General features: G+C 45.6%; 1 protein-coding gene across 6 annotated transcripts in view; it reads left to right on the top strand.

Moving 5' to 3' along the window:
* PELI1 (pellino E3 ubiquitin protein ligase 1) overlaps nt 1–20,896 on the top strand; it is a 346,060-nt gene that overhangs the window by 274,961 nt on the left and 50,203 nt on the right. For all 6 annotated transcript variants that reach the window (XM_086927608.1, XM_086927611.1, XM_086927610.1 and 3 more), the window contains one exon: nt 9,111–9,212. In XM_086927608.1, the coding sequence (XP_086783734.1) occupies nt 9,111–9,212 (102 nt within the window). The remainder of the gene's footprint in view (nt 1–9,110; nt 9,213–20,896) is intronic.

A 20,896-nucleotide genomic window follows, 5' to 3' on the forward strand; every position in this document is an offset into this window, starting at 1 on the left:
CATGAGGATGCTCTTTTAATCAAAGTTTCCATTGCTTGTATAGAGCCATGTTTTCAGGGCCTTTGAGCAAGACACAACCTGTGGTATGGAATGCAAATGTGGCTGTAACAAGTTCCAGACTTTTGTAGCATTGACTGAATGAGCTCAGCCTTCCATCGTAGACCTTTTGACTCGAGGAATCATAAGAAAGTTGTCAAATCTAGACCGAAGTGGTTGCATTGTATAGAATGACAAAATCTATCTTGCACATAGGTGGGGCCTAGTTTATTAAATGCTTTAAATACTAAATACATTCAATACAATCTTTTTGGGGCTTGACAACCAATGCAGAGAGTTGAATGCTGCATAAGAGTGTCTGGGAAGCTGAAGGGCCAGTCTGGCTGCCTTAATCTGGACACAGTGCCGCTTCATCAGTCCCACAGTACATCCCAGAGAAAAGGAATTGCCATGGTTCTAAGCAACTAGGAATTTTGGCTTGTGCCAGTAAAGGACGAGTATTGGCTAGAAGATATGAGAGAATTTTTCTCAGCTGCCTCAAGAAGCGACAATAAGTCAAGGACAGATGATGGACCTCCTCATTTAAAGCCAACTTGGACTGGCTCACAAGACATTGGGTCAGAGACCGTTCAGGAGAGAGGAAATATTTACGGTCAGAGACAAACATAATTTCCAACTTTTCAGAGTACATTTTAAGGCGGTATCTGCTGACCACCCTGGCACTGCTAATGTACACTTGCGTCTAGGGTGATCACAAGGTGTTTATCAGTCAGCGTAATTTATAAGAGTAGGTAGGACAGAATGCAAGGCAGATGAAAAATAGCTTGAAAGAAATTGGATGAGTGCAGAAGTGGCACTGGGACAGAAGTTTCAGCGTCCACACATGTACGGTGTGGTGGGCCTTCAGCCGATTGTGCTTGCTCTTGGTTTCAGAACACAGAATGTTCAGTTCTGTGGGGACTTCTTGAAAGGAGGGGACGTAATAGCTTCAAAAATAGCAGCTCCTATTTATTTATTCATACTGCTGACTTTAGGGCACTTGCTTGTGATACAAACGCCACTTCGTAGATCTGGGTCTTTTCAAGTCATGGATTACGTTTCCTGGTCTAATCCCTGATACTACATGGATGTAAATATCAGTAGCTTTGGAGAGTTGTCCACCCATGTCCATTTGTTGCTGAGCTCTGTGCTAGATTGTCTTGTCCTTCGTGAAGCCCTGACCGACCCTTGTCCACACCACATCTTCAACAAAGCAGACTCCATCATCGCACCCCATCTTCGCGATGTCATCAACTGTTCCTTCAAATCCGCTACCTTCCCGGAAAGCTGGAAACATGCCGAACTCAGCGCCCTCCTGAAGAAACCCACAGCAGACCCCACTGAACTTAAGAACTACCGCCCCATCTCGCTCCTCCCTTTCCCTGCCAAAGTAATCGAGAAAGCCGTCAATAGCCAGCTTGCCACCTTCCTTGAAGCCAACAAATCCCTCGACCCCTCACAGTCCGGATTCCGAGCCAAACACAGCACAGAGACCGCCCTTATCGCAGCAACAGACGACATTCGAACTCTACTGGACAACGGAGAAACAGCCGCCCTCATCCTACTTGACCTCTCTGCGGCCTTCGACACAGTCTGCCTTGCACCCTCATACAACGCCTCAATAACGTCGGAATACAAGGGAAAGCATTGGACTGGATCATCTCCTTCCTCGCTGGAAGAACTCAACGAGTCCGCCTCCCCCCCTTTTAAATCAGAAGCCACCGAAGTCATCTGCGGCGTACCACAAGGATCATCACTCAGTCCTACCCTCTTCAACGTATACATGAGTCCCCTCGCATCCATCGCGCGCCAACACAACCTCAACATCATCTCCTACGCCGACGACACTCAGCTCATCCTATCCCTCACCAAAGACCCAAACACCGCCAAAACCAACTTACACGAAGGAATGAAAGAAGTAGCCGAATGGATGAAGAGCAGCCGTTTAAAACTAAACTCAGACAAAACGGAAGTCCTCATTTTAGGCTCATCCCCCTCTGCATGGGACGACTCATGGTGGCCACCGGCCCTGGGAACCGCACCCATAACTACGGATCACGCAGGTAACCTGGGCTTCATCCTTGACTCCTCCCTTTCGATGACCAGACAAGTAAACGCCGTCTCATCATCTTGCTTCAACATCCTACGCATGCTCAAAAAAATCTTTCGTTGGATCCCCACCGAAACAAGAAAGACGGTCACTCACGCACTGGTCACCAGCCGACTGGATTACGGAAACACCCTCTACGCCGGAACCACAGCCAAACTACAGAAAAAACTCCTACGCATCAAAAAGCCTCAGCCAGACTCATATTGGACATCCCTCGGCAAGCTCACATTTCCGGCTACCTGAAAGACCTCCATTGGCTCCCCGTCAACAAGAGAATAATGTTCCGTCTCCTCACCCACGCACACAAAGCCCTCTACAACCTAGGACCTGAATGCCTCAACACGCGATTGTCCTTCCACACCCCCTCCCGCCAACTACGATCGTCCAATCAAGCCCTCGCCGCAATTCCGTGCATCCATAGATCCACCTTGAGGGGGGAAGATCCTTCTCGTACTTAGCGGCTAAAACCTGGAACTCTATCCCCACCCACCTCCGCCTTACACAGAACCACCTCTCCTTCAGAAAGCAACTAAAACCTTGGATTTTCGATCAGTAAAGCACCCCCCTCCCTCAAGCGCCTTGAGACCCTCTGGGTGAGTAGTGCGCTATACAAATTTCTGAACTTGAACTATCAGTTGGGAAAGTGATCCCTGTGACATTTGCGGAGACGGGCAAAAGATGTCTGAAAACAAGATCTAACGGTTGCAAATCGGACCAAATCCCCAACCATATACCCGACAGGGAGTGGTCTGAGCACTTCAGGAAGCTTTATGTAGGGGATGACGAAACAGATAGTATAGGGCCCCCAAGCGGCTTTATGGCAGCCGCTCCTGCTCAGGGTACTTTCCCTAGGATAGAGAAGAAGGAGGTGAAGGCTGCTATTAATAAGATTGTACCCGCTAAGGCCTCGGGACAAGATGGCATACCGGGTGACCTATTTAAAGCTAACGTTGAGGATTGGGCCACCTTTTTTGTACTCCTCACTAATGCCTTGTTGGAAGGTTCACCAGTCCCATATTCTTGGAAGGGGGCCAAAGTAATCTCCATTTATAAGAAGGGTTCCAGGGGGGACCCTGCCAACTATCGGCCAATAAGTCTCATAGACGCCGGACAGAAGTTGGTTGGTAGTTTTCCTGGAGAGGATCCTTTCATGGGCAGAAGAAAATATCATCAGCTCAAAGTTCCAGGCTGGCTTTAGGGCTTGTACAAGCATGATAGACCAGGCATTTAGGTTGGCACTTTTGCATTGGAAGGTGGTTACCATTGATAAAGGCGGTCTTTATTTGGCGTTCATTGACTTAAAGACCGCCTTTGACCTGGTCCCCTGAGACCGCCTATGGCTGTTCCTGCAGAAGATGGGGATCCCTTCGCCCATTTTGAACCTCCTGGCCCGTATGCACGATGGAAACTACGCCCGCATTAGGTGGGGATCACAGGAGCAAAAAACTGATAAAATTCCTGTGAGTAGAGGCGTCCGCCAGGGATGCCTACTGGCACCCACACTATTTACGCTTTTTGTGAACGGCGTAGTCTCCTTCCTGCTTGAAATTAATGCTGACGCCCCGGTCCTGGCAGGTAATAAAGTTCCCGCATTACTCTTTGCGGATGATACGCTGTTAGTATCAAAAACCCCTACAGGGTTACAGAAGCTGTTGGATCGCTTCTGTTTGTTTTGTAAGTTGAGGGGTCTTATCATTAACACCTCCAAAACTAAGCTTCTCTATTTCAACCCAAGCATATCGTCTAGATCTACCTTGTCTCTTGATGGGGTGCCATTGGAGCGTGTGAAAGAGTTTGATTATCTGGGAATTAGAATTTCTGATAAATTCAACTGGCAGTTACATATTGATAAAATGGCCCTAAACCACAAACGGGTAGTAGGAGTATTAGGGAGGGAACAGTGTGCATCTAGCACTAGGCCCATTGCCCCTGCTCTGGAAATTTATGTTGCCAAAGCCGTAGGCTGTGCCCTATATGGAGCAGAACTCTGGGGCTTTGGATGTGTAGACGTGCTAGTCACCTCAGAAACCAACTTCTCTCACTCCAGAGGGGCACCCCAACTAAGCCACTTTTGAGTGATCTGGGTCGTCATTCAATTAAGGACCTAATCACTCTGCGTCCTCTTATATTGGGCCCGGTTATGGCGTACTCCAGAGCTTTCCAAGTATGCCGAGGGCCTAAGAGAGGTCATGAACCTCCAAGGATCCCACAAGATCGGATGGTTAACTAATATAAGGAAGCTCCTCTCGGCCACTGGCCTCTTAACTGCTTGGGAGTCTGGGGTAGTGTTATCAAAGGTAGAAACCAAGAGAGCCTTTTGGACATGGGTTGACGATCAAGAGAAGAGGGACCCAAACCAAGGCAGGCTGACTGAGGTATTTCGTCAACACAAGCATACACCTCACCTGGAGCCCTATCTGGACTTTATCACAAAGCCGAGAGACAGGACTCTTTATATCCAGTTCAGGATGGGTACCCTTCCTCTTCGTGATCGTACCAGTAAATGGAAGCCCCCGCACCAAACTAACGCGGATTGTCCAAACTGTGCAGGTGTCGCTGAAAATATCCCTCACCTTTTCTTTGTCTGCCCAATCTATACAAAACCCAGACTGAAATGGCTTAAAATGGCCCCATAGGGAAGATAAGGAACCTTTTACGCCAGCAGGAAGTCGGGCTCTAAAAGAGAAAACTCGGCATTGTGTGGTTTCCGGGGCACGGCCCGCCCCTTTTTACCCGCATTGTTGTTGTTCTTTCGGCTAGATGCAGACTTCTTTTGTCCCACCCTCTCTCCCACAGCATTCACTGTGAGGCTCCTGTACAACACGCTGCTTTTCAGAATCTTGTCCCAGTACCGCCGTATTAAGCACAAAAAGGACCCTTAGGGCAAGGGAGGGGCAGTCACCTAGCAGGAGCCCCTCCCCCCCTCCCCCACCCCCCTCCCCCGCTCCACCCCTACTCCGGCTAGGGGGGCATTCTGGAGGAGGCGGGCTACGAGCTGCCTGTGGAGAACCCATACGGCTCTTAATACATGTACAATTGTCACTATTGCCTCATGTAAGGTAACGTTTGCTTTTGTAGCATGCTCACTTGTACTATTCTCCTCATGTATCACTATTGTTCCTATTTGTCATCAAATAAAATAACTAAAAATGCTTGTCCCTTCGCCCTGAAATCCCGACTCTCCTTCCTTTCTTCTCCAACATTATGCTCCCACCCCCTGCCCCCCCACCCCCGCTCGCGGCGCCGCCAAAAAGGTCCATCAGGTATTCCCCGTGGGACCTCAAACACTTGTTCCCGAGCACCCCATCCACACAGCCGCAACCCTCAACTGAGCCACCAACCACTCAAAAACGGCCCCCCTTCCCGAGAGTCCTTCCCCGCGTCAAAGCCTTCCTGTGTACCCACCATTCTAAAACTTTGCACCCAATTCCTTGTGATTGCCCTCATCCCCTCTGCCAAGTGTCTGTGTCTGTGTCTGTGTCTGTGTCTGTGTCTGTGTCTGTGTGTGTGTGTCTGTGTCTGTGTGTCTGTGTGTGTCTGTGTGTGTGTGTCTGTGTGTGTGTCTCTGTGTGTCTGTGTGTGTGTCTCTGTGTGTCTGTGTGTCTGTGTGTGTGTGTGTGTCTGTGTGTCTGTGTGTGTGTGTCTGTCTGTGTGTCTGTGTGTGTGTGTCTGTCTGTGTGTGTCTGTCTGTGTGTGTCTGTGTGTGTGTGTCTGTGTGTGTCTGTGTGTGTCTGTGTGTGTCTGTGTGTGTCTGTGTCTGTGTGTGTCTGTGTGTGTCTGTGTGTGTCTGTGTGTGTCTGTGTCTGTGTGTGTCTGTGTCTGTGTGTGTATCTGTGTGTGTGTGTGGCTCTGGTTGTGTGTGTGTGTGTGTGTTTGTGTCTGTGTCTCTGTCTCTGTGATATGAGCTGGAAACCCACATCCCACAACCCATTCCTGCAGTGTGAGAGACAGCAGTGTGTGTAAGAGGGAAAGCAGTGTGTGAGAAACAGCAGTGTGCGTGAGAGAGACAGCAGTGTGAGAGACCGCAGTGTGTGTGTTCTAGGGAGAGACAGCAGTGTGTGAGAGAGAGAGAGAGAGACCGCAGTGTGAGACCTTTTATTTATGTTTTGGTTTTTGAAACCTAAATAAAACGCATTGTTATTTGCAATGTCAATAGCTCAACTTGCGTAAATATGCGACCTATTGCATTGAAAATGCAATAGGTCTCGCATTTGCGAGATATTAAGCTATTGGCGTTGTAAATGACAATGCCATTTATTTATCTGTTTTCAAAACCAACACATAAATAAAAAGTTTGTCATTTACAACGCCAATAGCTCTAACTTTTGCAAAGACGAGACCATTGTATTGTAAATGCTTGCTACCCCTTAATCCTAAACTGCAATTTTTAAACCCGATATTCTTTGCTGGGCTATGAGCAGCTGGGCTTTGTTAGGGAAGTGGTGGTCAGTGCTTCGCTGTAGCAACGCCATAATATTTACAAGAAGCATAAGCACCATACACTTCAGCAGTTGGCTTATCCTGTAATAATATTCGAGAGAGCCACTACATTGCTGCCTCACACTTCTATATGAGGCTAAACATATGTGGAGATTTAAATGCGGTCTCCGTCATCAGGTTGATTGACTTGCATGGCACACTGTAAGGGCCGGACTGGGCACAGAAACCGGCCCTGGCAAACTGTTCAGCTGCCCACCCCTGTGGTGAGGGGGAGTGCAGCTCAGCAGTTTGCGAGGGCCGTTACCGATTTTGTTACAGGGGGCCGATATTGCCGACCCCTGTTAACAAAAACGCCCCCACCCTAGCGGCCTACCGGGGAAATGCCCGGTGCCTGTGGTGTATATCTGCTGTTATACAGACTGAAATGTGCTTGTAGCATTTGCATACACGAAGCTGGTCTCATTGCAGCTCTCTTCCTGGCCCTTCGGAGACAGTAGGGGGCAAGGAAGGCACGTCTGTGGCCTGTTCGCTGTCCTTTGTTCGAGCTAGCTGGCATTGCCTCCCTACCAGCCAGTCTGCCGCTCATCAGTAGTATGGCTAATGAGACTGTCTCGAAGCCGCCTTTGTGTGCTCGTGCAGCACGCTGAAGAGACCCAGCGGCGTGACGCATTCATCCTCAGACCTTCCTCCGCGAGGCGCGAGCCGGACCTTTGTCTGATTCATCTCGAGGCGTCGTCAGGACAAATGATTCACCAAGGCATAAGCAGGCTGGTGATTTCTAATCCCAGCAGGAGGCGCAGCTGGACTGGTCTTATTCTGTTAAATGATCGAGGGTGTCTTGGTTCTAACATCTGTTCCCCCAGAATCTGAAACACAAACGTGCTTTATTAATGAAACCAGGCATTGTAGATCAAGCCTATTAGAAGGTGCAAGCTATCTGGTTGCAAAAGATCTATTGTCAATCTACCAAGAGTTTACAGTGGGCTTAAGGACTGCCAATTGCTTACATCTGCTGCTTTCGCTACTCTGATTTGCTTGCTTCTTCTTCAATGGCTTGCCTTATCCAGCTTGTGTTGTGTCCCTCCTCTTGAGCATATATCCTATTTACTTGTGTCCGTCCAATGCTTATTTATTAGGGAATTAACTTTTTTTCTTTTCACTTGCAAACTCGATGAGACTGAACGTGTTTTCCACCCGTTTCCCTTGGGTGTGCTTTTCTTCCCCCCTCGCTCTCTGTTACTGTCTCACCTCTTTGCTTCTCCCCTGCACTGCTTTGTGCGCTTTCACCCCCCCCCACACCCCGTGTTTTACTGGTTTGCACTTGTGCTTCTGAGGTGTCCACTTCCCTCTTGTGCTTTATGTACTTCTTTTCACTTACTACCCCCACTCGCTCCTTCATTACTTCAACCAACAACAATACACCCCTTTTATTTTTGTTTACTAGTGATGTGAATGTCAACTTCCATATTCGATCAGTCATTAAAAAATGTAAATAAATGGCACCTGAGTCACTAAGCAATCTGCGCCTACGTTCTGACACAAATAAATCAGTGGAATGACACGCCCGCAATCGCACCTTTTGTTTTGAAACATCCAACCCTTCCAAAACCAATTGGTAAAAGCAGTAGGTCAAAAAGGCGAGCTCTATTGCCTTTGCCAGTGCTTGTTGTGCTGGTCATTTTACTGACATTTTGGGGAATTAATGAGTGGGGTTGGTGAGACAACCATGATGCCACTCTGGTGATGCAACTGTTGTAGATTTTTTTTCAGTTTTGTAAAAACAACAAGCTAGTGTACCCTCTGCGTTTGTTAAACTTCATCAGAACCTGACCAATATTTGTGAAACTCACATCAATAAGCATGCCTTTGTTGCCATGAGTTTTGTATGTTCTAGTAAAACAAACTGAATTTGGGAGCAGTTAAGCAAATGTCTTGCATACACATGCCCTCTAAGCAGGAACTAGATTTGACAGAAGCAAGTGATGGTCTACGCTGAGTAATCGTCCACACTGACTTAGTGGTACCCTGTAATTACAGATAGGGAGCATAACTGTGCAGAGACAGGTACGACACTTTCACACACTGCAATGTTTCAAAAACGTTATATTTATCATGTAGTCTGCCCTCCAGTTTGCTTCGTATTTAATCAGAACCTGTCAACTTATTTGGTGTACTCTTTGTAGGGTCTGGCCCTTTATGTTGGTAGCCTTTTTTTATATTTTATGCATTTATTTTTGCAGTTATGTTCCATACCACTTGTGTGTGGTACTCTGATACACCCACCTATAAGTTTTTCTCCTCTAGGTTTTTTTTTCTCGCTATCGTTCACTTGTCCTTTAATTTATCATGTTTGAGTCCTTTGTCCAAGTTAAGTAAATTAATTAAAAAAAGTTTCATTCCTGACAGTTAAAAACCTTACAGATGTATCCGTTAATGTGCAATTGTTTGTATTCTTCTTGATCATTGATAAAAATGTTTCTAAGGACAATTGATGATGAACATCTGCTTTGCACCTTTTCTGCAGGCAATAAGTAACAAGGACCAACACAGTATATCATACACACTGTCTCGCGCCCAAACTGTAGTGGTGGAGTACACACATGACAGTAACACGGATATGTTTCAGGTAAGGAACTGGAGAAAATTTGGCTGCAATGAGTGTCTTTCATTTGTTGCAGTGTCCCCAAAGTTACCATGATGCTAAGGTATTATGTACGGGCATGCAATTTTATGCTGTATGCAGCTGCAAATTGAGTTGCATGGCCAACCCAACCCAGGGAGCCGATCTGAATTTTCCAATGGTAGGAACCGAACTATCCTTGGACAGATCATCTGTGTTCGTTTCAGTACAGCGTTTTGTCATAAAGTCATCATCTCTTCGAATTAAAGACCGTTTGTACAAAACTTATGTTTTGATTATTGAAATACATTTTGCATGGTATACTGAACATTGGATAACACATTAATTTTTCAATGTGCCTATATTATTACTGACCCTCATAAATTCAGTTTGACTATCGCCAAAGCACTGAATGTGTAGTTAAATTCATATCACAAGAGGACCTGTTCTGTTAATCTTGACAGGATTATTTTGAATTTGATTTATTATGAGTTAATAATTAACGTTTATGTTGCTCTTTTTTGCTTTTAAATATTTGAGATGATCTTTCCTAAATCAGTTGCCTCTTAAAATTATCCATATTTGTTTGTTGTGAGCTCTGGTAGGACTGGGTGGGTCTAGGATTGCGTTATCGCCGAGCAGGCTAAGAGTGAAGGTTGTAGTTGGATTTCCTGTCTTCTCACGTAGTTCAACAATTTTTGGTTGCTAATTTGTCAGTCTGTTGTGGAAGGTGAAAATAATGTCAGTTGTCTTATTGGGAGGGTACAACAGTGATAAGTGCCTGTGTAGTCTACATTCGGGGAACATCCTTTACAACGGAACTATTACAACGCGGTACCGTTACCACACAAGTTTTACAACGAAAGTCTTAACAACGACTTGCCCTTGAGGGCGCTTTAGGATAGGGAATAGTTTAATTTACTATCCAAAACCTTCCCTACTATCCACGACGACTTGCGTTGTAAAACCTGCGTAGTAGTGGTACACGTGGTAATACCACACGTTGTACCGTCATACATCCTCTGCAATCTTCCCCTTTATGCACCTGCTGTAGCTAATGCTCACACCCAAACTATTTTCCCAACTCCGACGTCAATGCCCCGATATTCCATTTGAAATGTGCACATCTTAGACGTATTATTGTTTCCTGTGCCATCCCTGTCATGCTTCCACTCCAGTGTTGTGCTTTACTTCCGCTCCTGATACTACTGCCAGTGCTGTGCTTTACCTCCACCTCCTTATACTGCTGCTAGTGTTGTGCTCTACTGCCACCAGTGTTGTGCTTTACTTCTCCTCCTGATACTGCCGCCACTGTTGTGCTTTACTGCTGCCTCCTGATACTGCCGCCAGTGCTGTGCTTTACTGCCGCCCCCTGATACTGCCGCCAGTGTAGTGCTTTACTTACGCTCCTGATACTGCTGCCAGTGCTGTGCTTTACTTCCGCTCCTGATACTGCCGCCAGTGCTGTGCTTTACCTCCGCCTCCTGATACCGCCGCCAGTGTTGTGCTTTACTTCTGCTCCTGATACTGCCGCCAGTGCTGTGCTTTACTGCCGCCTCCTGATACTGCCGCCAGTGTAGTGCTTTACTTACGCTCCTGATACTGCTGCCAGTGCTGTGCTTTACTTCCGCTCCTGATACTGCCGCCAGTGCTGTGCTTTACCTCCGCCTCCTGATACCGCCGCCAGTGTTGTGCTTTACTTCTGCTCCTGATACTGCTGCCAGTGCTGTGCTTTACTTCCGCTCCTGATACTGCCGCCAGTGCTGTGCTTTACCTCCGCCTCCTGATACCGCCGCCAGTGTTGTGCTTTACTTCTGCTTCTGACACTGCTGCCAGTGCTGTGCTTTACTTCCGCTCCTGATACTGCCGCCAGTGCTGTGCTTTACTGCCGCCTCCTGATACTGCCGCCAGTGTAGTGCTTTACTTCCGCTCCTGATACTGCCGCCAGTGCTGTGCTTTACCTCCGCCTCCTGATACCGCCGCCAGTGTTGTGCTTTACTTCTGCTCCTGATACTGCCGCCAGTGTTGTGCTTTACTGCTGCCTCCTGATACTCCCGCCAGTGTTGTGCTTTACTGCTGCCTCTTGATACTGCCGCCAGTGTTGTGCTTTACTTCTATTTCAGAGATCGCTTTTCTCTGTTATGCTATGGGCCCAATAACAATCACACTTGTCTTCTTTCTTTGGTCCCTGAAATCATGGAGCAAAACGTTAAGGGTTGTGAAGTCTGCCTCAGTAACGCATCCCAAATAGCTGCTTCAGCTGGGGACTTGCTAAAAGTACTAGGGTGATCCCTGGCGCAGCCTGCTGGGCAACGAAGGGTGAGGCCCTCAAAGCCCAGTCTAGGTAACAGTAGGCAGACGCTGAGGCCAATCGCTCTGTCTTCAGGAGGACTCATTATCCTGTGCCTGTGTTGAAGTCTGTGCTCTTAATTAATGCACTGATTACCCTCCCTCGCTCTGTCTCCAACTGCTTTAACATGGGTAAATGTATAGGTTATAAAAGGTATGCATGAGAGTTCTCATTGACACTGGGGTAAGTGGCCAAACGCAGTCTCCTGCGTCCCAGAGTACATCTCAACGTGCAGTGTTTCCAACCGGATGCCTGTTGCCCCCACCTCAGTAGTACCTCCTTATTTACTCTGTTCCACTACGCGGTCTTTCACCTGACCCCTCCCTTCTGCCATTCAAACACCTAAGGCTGTCTATCCACAATGCATAGTTCCACCTAGCGAGAAGCTTATGCTTTGGGGAGACCCATCAATAGGTATTGTCTTCTTCATACGACTGATCTGGTCCCCTCGTTTCTTATCTCGGTTACTCATGTAACAATAAAAACCTGGTATAAAGTCTGGAGCAATCGTGAAAATTAGATCAACCATGCGCTCTGGATCGCACTACAAGGCGATCCACAGTCCTCCTACAAGGAGTATCTTAAATCATCTTTACAGATCACTAACATGGCAGACCTTTGGCAGTGGAATCTCCCATTTACTGATTTTCTACAAATACTAAAGAAGGCGGAAAAGCAACACTCACTAATGGAGGATAACGCCAAGCTGTGCAAGGGAACCCAAGCGTGAATGGTCTTGCAATCATACACAAAATTGCGAAAGCCAAAAACAGAGCACAGCACCAATATACGTACCAACTGACCAACAAAAGTCAGTAATGTATTTTAATTGTCCAAGTACATCATAAATCAAAACAATCCACATGACAAGAACATAAACAGCATATATTTATTTAAACAAGTTTACACGTAGTTGTAGAACATCCACAGCTGACCCGTGTTTCATTGATAAACTACTTTCTCAAGGCTGTTGACAAAACAAATACATCTGATGGTCTAATTTTTTAAAGAAGCATAATGATACAAGAGGGAAAACTTGCAAACTTCTGCCAATTTCAACATTAGAATATCACCTTAACCTAGTCCGTGCAACACCAAAAATATTTTCGCAGAAAGTGCCAATAGAAAAATAACCAAGAACCGGAGAGACCCATTCAAAGTATAATCTGTTTATGTTCTTGCCATTTGGATTGTTTTGGGTCATGATGTACTTGAGCAATTAAAATACATTACTGACTTGTTGGTCAGTTGGTACGTATATTGGTGCTGTGCTCTGTTTTTGGCTTTCTAGATTGTAAGTGCCTGCAGGAAGTTTCCTTTCTGCACAGGGGGACATTGTCGATGGCACAGTGTTAACATTTAGCACGCCACATGGCATATTAGTATATACTTGTGCTGACTGTTCTCTTGTTCACCATGGCCATCATATTGTTATTACATACACAAAATCACAAGCAGAAACATATTTTGGTCATTCTTTTTCTCTTATTTAAAGTCTACGTTGTTAGCAATACGTTTTGGAAAGCTGCCGTCCAACACAGACCAGCCAAATTGGAGATACCTGAGCCCTCATGTAGCCTTTGTGGTTCACCAACACAGGATTTTATTCATTTACTATGCTTCTGCCCATCCCTAAGCTAGGATTGTCGCAAATTGCTGAAGGGACCATTTAACGCAAGAGGCATTCGTTCCTTTAGAACCGCAATATAAAAATGCCTGTATCCGAATGACACACAGCTTAACTGATGTTTAATAAAATGTTTAATCACGAGAAAGTATCAAAACATGGCTAGTGGCCTGGCACAACGGCACTTTAGAGACAATGGACTGCATAAGCTGCCTACTTTGTAAACCCTGTGCAATTGTGACGCTGAGATTAACTGTCACTTAGCAAAATCCTTTCAATCACCGATATGAGGAAATATCATAAAATGTATATGGGAGTAGCACAATGACACTTTAGAGACTGTCTCATGTCCTCTTTTCCGTTATCCCATGTATTGCTTACCCGTAACTGAATGTTGAGGGAACCTCTGTGATAAGAAACTTTTTAAGCATATATTTTAATGTACATTTTAATGGTGTTCTCTATTGCGATTTACTTGCACATGTTATGGTTTTAATTAACTAAACAATAAAACTTATTCTGATTCCTGTATCACTGCTGCCCTCCAGGTTCATTGTGCGATGTGATTTGAGGGTGGGATAACTAGATATATGAACAACTACTGTGATGAGCTCAGGCCTGCCAAGTATCACGCATTAGGCGTGACGCTAACCCATTTCAGTGTGGTGTTCCCTCATCACCGCACTGAAATGCATTGTCACGCATGTTGTCACTGACCACATGGCTGCCCACTTGACGCCCAGGTGCTAGAGCGCGCCGGCGCTGACATCCGTGTGTGCTCCCCGGGCCGCAGCAGACTTCACTCAATACCAGCGGCAGCTTAACAGTTAAAGATCTGCTCTGCCACTCTCCGACTCAGTGGTTGTTACAATGTTACTTACTAACAATCTGCTGCTGAATTCCGTCCTCAAGTCCTCCTGGAACAGGAAGTGAGGTCGGCGGTGGGGCCAGCCCGAGGACTAGACTGGAGGAGTTGCAGCTGTGTCATCCGGTCGACGCCCGGCGTCCCTTAAACAGTCTTCTGAGACTGTCTGTGTCAAGTGCGCCGCTGCGAGGCCTGCGCAAGAGGGGCATTCATTCATTAAAATCGGCCCGGCCATATTGTTAAATCGGCGGGACGCCGGCACAGCATGATCGACCACCTGCTGGGAGTCGCACTCGGGGTCAGTCAGCTGCAGTGCTGCACAGCCGTGGGGCTCAGTCACGGTTCGTCGAGGCCGCCGGAACCCCTGTGGGCACAATGGCTGAGCAAGTGGTGACTCGCACCACCACCACGGCAGTATTGATCTCGTAGACCCGACTGACCCCACCGGCCAGGCGGATGAATTTGAACCACGCCAGCCCGGGCCGTCAGAGTGGTTCACAGCAGAGTCCTGTCGTCAGAGTCCTGTGAAGCAGATAAGGAGACAGGACAGCTGATCGGCCTGGACGAGTCTATTGCTGGAGGTGTCGGGCGGCAAACTCGCATTACCACGACCGCAGTGACTCAAGGCCTGTGCCTGTGCAGTGTCGCTGCCTTTAATTATGGAGCGCTGTGCCAAAAGCGCAAGGCCAGATATTGGTTAAGCATGTTAACCGTTCAGGGAGCCCGGCAACTAACCTGCTGCCTCTGAAGGTGTCTAGGCACTTGATCTCATTATGGTAAGGGAAGTTTTTTCGAAGTTGATATTGTGACGTATGTACTGAGATGTGCGAGGGAAATTTTGGTGTTTTTCCCGAATAGAAATCCCGTACAATGACTGTTCCCTAAATTAATTGAAAACAAGATCTGTATTATATTAGCTTGTATGCTTTTCCATTTACAATCCTGAAGCACTGTAGCACTGAAATTCGTAACATGCATTAGTGTCGTTCAGCAACATTATTTAATTTGAAATATACTTTTTCTTAAAGAGATGTACTAGAAACTATCTAAAACAGTGTCCGGTATATTTTATCGCCGCGGTCTAGGCAACAGCTGTAGCCCAGCATCAGTCCATAGACCTGAATGTACCTGAACTAATTTTTCTCTCGAGTGCAGCTCTTTTATTCTCTTTCTGTGATTGACGGTCTAGCTGACAGCTCTTACCTGTTTATGTGCTACAGTACATATTTCTTGTGCTTAGGACTTCTCTCCAACGTTACAAATGGGGAATGTTATTTCTGAATGACCATTAGTCTCTAGACACTTTACACATAACTTTTTCTGACTTTAATATTTGTTCCAGGATTTTGTGTTTAGTATTATGCAGTCCTCATCTGGGGAACGGATAAAGAAGTGCTCCTCATCCCAAAACGTATGGTGGACTAATTAAAAAATATATGAAACTCCACACCCCTTTTGTTGCCTGTGTGAAACTTTAACCATTTCTCTTTTGGTCTGTCAGCGTCTGCCATACCTTTGCATTTTCTCATGAAGGGACATACTGTTTAACACACAACAGCACCCAGTGCACTAGGTTAGTTCCCTTCCATTTATAGAGCTTTGCAGCTGTTTAAGATCTCCTTAGAATTTCTTGTTGTTCAAATGGATGTAATTTCCGATATTTATAGGTTTCTCTCATCTTCATTGCTTGATTTGACTCGGTAGAAAGTGTCACTCATAGTCGTTGAAATGTCACTCATTATTACAGTGAAATTATGAAAATGTCACACATAGCAATCTGAAACCTTGGCAGCTATGTGAGCTCTGTACTGCTGCACCTGTGATTTTTTTTTTTTTTTTAATAGTGCTTAATGCCACAATCCATTCCAAAATGTAGTACATTGACAGCTTTAGCATTACCAAATGTAATGACTCATTCTTTCACCTTTTGAGGGTGAAAGTTGGGGGAAGGGCGTTTGACCTTGTTGGGAACGTGTGACCTGTGCGTCACATCAGATGTCAATCCCTTGCCTCACTCGCTGTGCCATTGCTGGCAGATACTTATGTATGTCGCATAGGTAAATCTGGTACTACCAGTCTGTGGGAGCGGATATTGCTGCATATCTAAGTGGACATTATGCAAATATCAACAGGAGCCACATGGCTCCGTTACATTGCTAGAGCAGCTTTCCTCTCTCCAGTCCAAGGTCACTTCATTCTTATCTTGACGAATTACCCCTCGACTCTAACCTCTGTTCCTTCCACTCTTCTCAAGTACTGCAAACAAATATCAGGGGAGACGGGAGGAGGGCGGGGGCTTTCAGATCGCGGTGCTCGACTTTTGGAAGCTCACTTTTCAGACGGGTGGCAGATAAAAAAAAAGAAATATATAAACACGCTCCAACTCCTTGTTTCGCCAAGAATTGCCGCATTCACGGGGATGCTTTCCAAATACTTTATTCAGCAGACAGTGAACAAACTTGTTTCGGCATAACACCTTCCTCGGTGTTCATGACACACCGGGGGAGGCACTTTTAAAAACACTGACTATTGGATGTCGAAATTAAGGAGGGACAAACACCTATCACTATCATAGGCGCCATCTTAGAGTGTTGAATACACCATTGCAATCGATAATGCACATTATTTATATCATGCACAATTGCAGACATGTCACCATGACTCATCGGAATTAAAATAGTCATATCGTAGATACGATAACATTCCCAAGATTAACATAATTCAATCCATAGAAATGAACATGTCATAATAAATTCAATCAAGCCATGTATCGGCCAATGTCCCTTATAAAGCTTTCCCATTAACCATTTCATATCATAGGCAGTGTTAGTTTATAGTCGGAACATGTTCAAAAGTTCATTGGTTATCATAGAAATCAGGTGAATCTAAGCTATATACAAAAATATATACAGAAGTATTTACAGACCACAGGTAGAACGGCTAATTTCATCACGCCTCTGCAAAGATTGAATATCTGCATGTATGTTTATCCATATGTATCCAGACAAGACAGTGAACACAATTTCCATTCACTCATGATCCCAAATGTACAGCTAACTCCTCCCCACTGTTCAGTCCTCCTGGGGATTTGGTTATCAAGTCTATTGTATATCGAGACTCTAGTCTGCGTAATTTTCTCAACCGGTCCCCACCTCTGATGTGGACTAGGACAAAATCAGGGCCATAAAATTGTAGCTTATTTCTATCCATCTGATGTACTTCTGAAAAGTGGCGTGCCACCGGGTATGCTACATCTACCTTCTCAATAGCCCTCAAATGCTCCAGGACTCTGATTTTGAGTTGATGGATAGTGCTTCCTATGTATTGCAGTCCACAGGGGCAAACAAAGCAATATACTGCTTAGGAAGTACTACAAGTAATGAACTTGGTTATAGGTTTCATCTTATTGATTATCGGCAATCTGTAACTTAGAACTCTCCTGCTGTTGGTACATTCCTTGCACCTGCTCCACGGAAAAAAACCCTTTCATATCCTTCAGAGTGTTGGTTTTCCCTGGTATAGCTTCTAGATGACTCCTAACTAGCATGTCTCTTAGTGATTTTGCTTTTCTAAAAGTCACTAACGGATGTGTTGGTATATCATCCTTGATGACGGCATCGGTTTTTAATATGGGCCAGTTCTTTTTGAGCATTTTCCTAAGATAGTTGGCTTCAGATGAGTATGGGGTGATCATGCAGAATTGACTCTTGATCTGTTCTTTCTTTTTAGGCTCATTGGCTGCTAGCAGCTTATCTCTGGGTATCCCTCTTACTTTAGTCAGAGTTTTCGCCAGGTTGTTAGTTTGGTAACCCCTAGCACTGAATCTTGTGATGCATTCTGAGGCTGCCGCCTCAAAATCCTGATCCTTGGAACTATTCCTTTTTAATCTTAAAAGCTCCCCATACGGTATACTCTGGATGAGCTTTGGGGGTAATTGCTGCTTGCATATAATGTTAAATTTCCAGCTGTGGCTTTCCTAAATAAAGCTGTATGCAGGGTTCCTCCTTCCACGAAAACACTCGGTCCAGGTAGTCCACTGTCACTGGACTCACTGTACCCGAAAAGTGTAAGTTATGGTCGTTGTCATTCAGGGCCTTGATGTAATCTTGTGTCTGGTCCATTGTCCCCTGCCATATGATGAACAAGTCATCAATATAGCGATGCCACTGAACTACTCTGCCACCTCTTCTCCCCCCCCCCCCCCCCCCCCTGCTGTGGTTTTGGGCACCTGCTCCTCCCACCAGCTACACAAACGTGTTTGTTGGCTGGTGGGAGTAGTAGGTGGCTCTCCATGTCACTGCAGCCAATCGCAGCGAGAGGCATATTCGAAAAATCCCTCAAAGCCTTACATTTGTAGCCTCTGCCATTCGCAGGGCTTTAACCATTGGGTAATGGTAGCGTCCACTGGAGGAAATAGCAGCCATTGGTGCTTTCCACTTGAAGCGCCCGGCATTACGGTGCGATTACACAGCAGCACAGCTTTCGCAGGCCAGGAAGCCATGAAGGGGCACCGGCTCCGTTCTCAAGATCACTGAAGCATGTTGGGTGTACCCTGCAACACTAGAACATAAAAGCTAGGGACATTCCAGCACTGTCGTCAAGTTTCGGAAGAGAAAAAACCCCCAGAGACTTTTGGGAAGTTGTATCTTATATACCTGTCGTGCTGAATTGGAACTTGTATCTTCAGGTTCCACCTCCGTGTATGTACATGTACCCACCTGACTAGATGTGCCCGGGCTTCCATTGGCGTGACCAACGGCACAAAGATTCCCAAAATCAAAATCTGGGACATACCATAAACCTAGAGGTAGGACTAGACATTAGCAGTGTTCGCAGTCCACAGAAGGCCCACTCATTAACAGAAACAGGTGAAGAAGACTAATGTTCTAACATGGGAGCTTGTGTGGTAAATAACACAAGAGCATTAAATGCACGTTTATAATGTATTATCACCCCTGGAAGGTAAATGGCCTGCTTGGGGGTGCAGCATGATCACCACCGGCCCTGCGCAATAGGACGAGCCAGAGAGACTTCAAGTTTAGAAAACTTGTATTAGTCCGAGCTAATGCGCATCACTTCAGACTGCAACACCAATGACAACATGGAAAAAACATCAGAGAAAAAATAGCACATTTAAATAAAGCGACACAAACTTCAATAAAGTAAACGCATAGCTTCCACAAGCAGTGGAGCAGCACATTGAGGTATCCAAAGGGCATGAATGAAGAGCCCTGCTGGAGGTCTCCCCTGGGGTGGGATTGTTTCCATAGCGTAGAGCACCCGGGAGCTGCACTGCAGAACCCCGAATAGAGAGAGGAGCGTTTAAAATGTAGAGTTGAACCCTTCTGAGCAGGTGTTGGCTGCGGTGAACCTGGTGATATTGAGAGCTGAACCCACACTCCATATACTCGAGTCTCACTCTTAATGTGTGAGACTTGAGGTCTGCGTTTCTCTCATCTACCCCAGCACCTGCACACGTCACCCCGTTTTTAAAGAGCCATGCCGCCACAATCTGAGAATTAAAATATATACCAGGACAATAGCAAGGTGGCGACACGCAGGGTGGGATGCATTGCACTCCTACCTCCGCCACATTTGCCTCCAGGTTGTCGGTGAGGTTGAATAGGTGTGTGGGGACCAGAGGAGGCACCTGGGAATACATTTAACAGGACATTGGCAGTTTTCTATAATCACAGCAAGTACGACTTACCGCGTTTCCACACGGAACTGAAAATTCCCCTCGCAGCACTTACCTGGAGGAAGCGAAGAACTCTGGGACCTGTGGTTCCAATGAACTACGGGTTGGTGAGCCAATACCACGATTGAGGGGGCGGAGCGGGCTTCCACCAAATAGGAAGTGTTGGACTATATATTTAGTGACGATGGAAATGCCTCCTGACATTTAAGCATCCGAGGAAGGCCATGACAGGCCGAAATGCATCATGCCGTGAATTTCAATAAAGGTGTTCTCCATCTGAATCCCCCGTCTGGCCTCTGCTCGTTTCTTTAGGAGTGAGTTGTTTTGTGTGTATGTGTATGTATATATATATATATAGATAGATAGATATATATAGATCTATATATATATCTATATCTCCTGGAAACTTGAACCACTTCCTGATTTCCGCCGCGGCAGACAGGCGAGGAAAGACACAGACCTCCGAGGTATTTTCAAGTGGGCAAGATGATTTTATTTGCAAGTGACCCAAACACAACGCGTTTCAAGCCCGTAAGCCCTTGTTCACGTGTCATAAGCGAAAACACCATCTACTACTTTAAAGTGAGTGATACCCCTCCCAGTTGTTGACATCACAGGTCACATGGGCACAGAAAACATACTCCTGTGGCTGCACAAAACGTTTCGTAGTTATACATTGTTGAGGCAGATTAATATAATATGACACAATGAATTTTTATACACATGCTTTAAAAATAATTTAAAAACATGTAAAGTGCTAAGTGTCAAAGTATTTATAAAATAATAAATACAAATCGTTTTAAAAGTTCTCATTGGTTGGATAAATCCAAGACTGCCTACATAGTGACAGCCTCGATGTTTTGATATGACCGGTTAAATCCGATAATTATTCATTCAACCAAAAGAAGGCCTGTCAGTCACGTGTACTAGATGACATGTACTCAAAATTGTCTCAATTCTAACATCATTATTTCTATGTACACATGTAAATGCTATAGGGAGAGGCATTGTGCAAAAGTGCATATATTAAAATCTATAGTGCTAGTGTAGATAGTATAAATTTCTCAATAAATCAAATGCTAATTTCAGGTCTAACCATCTGTTCACAAGAAAAATATGGTTCCAATTCATACAGGGTTAACAGCCAACA

This window comes from Lissotriton vulgaris, chromosome 6 (genome assembly GCF_964263255.1).
Source record: "Lissotriton vulgaris chromosome 6, aLisVul1.2, whole genome shotgun sequence".
NCBI classification, from domain to species: Eukaryota; Metazoa; Chordata; class Amphibia; order Caudata; family Salamandridae; genus Lissotriton; species Lissotriton vulgaris.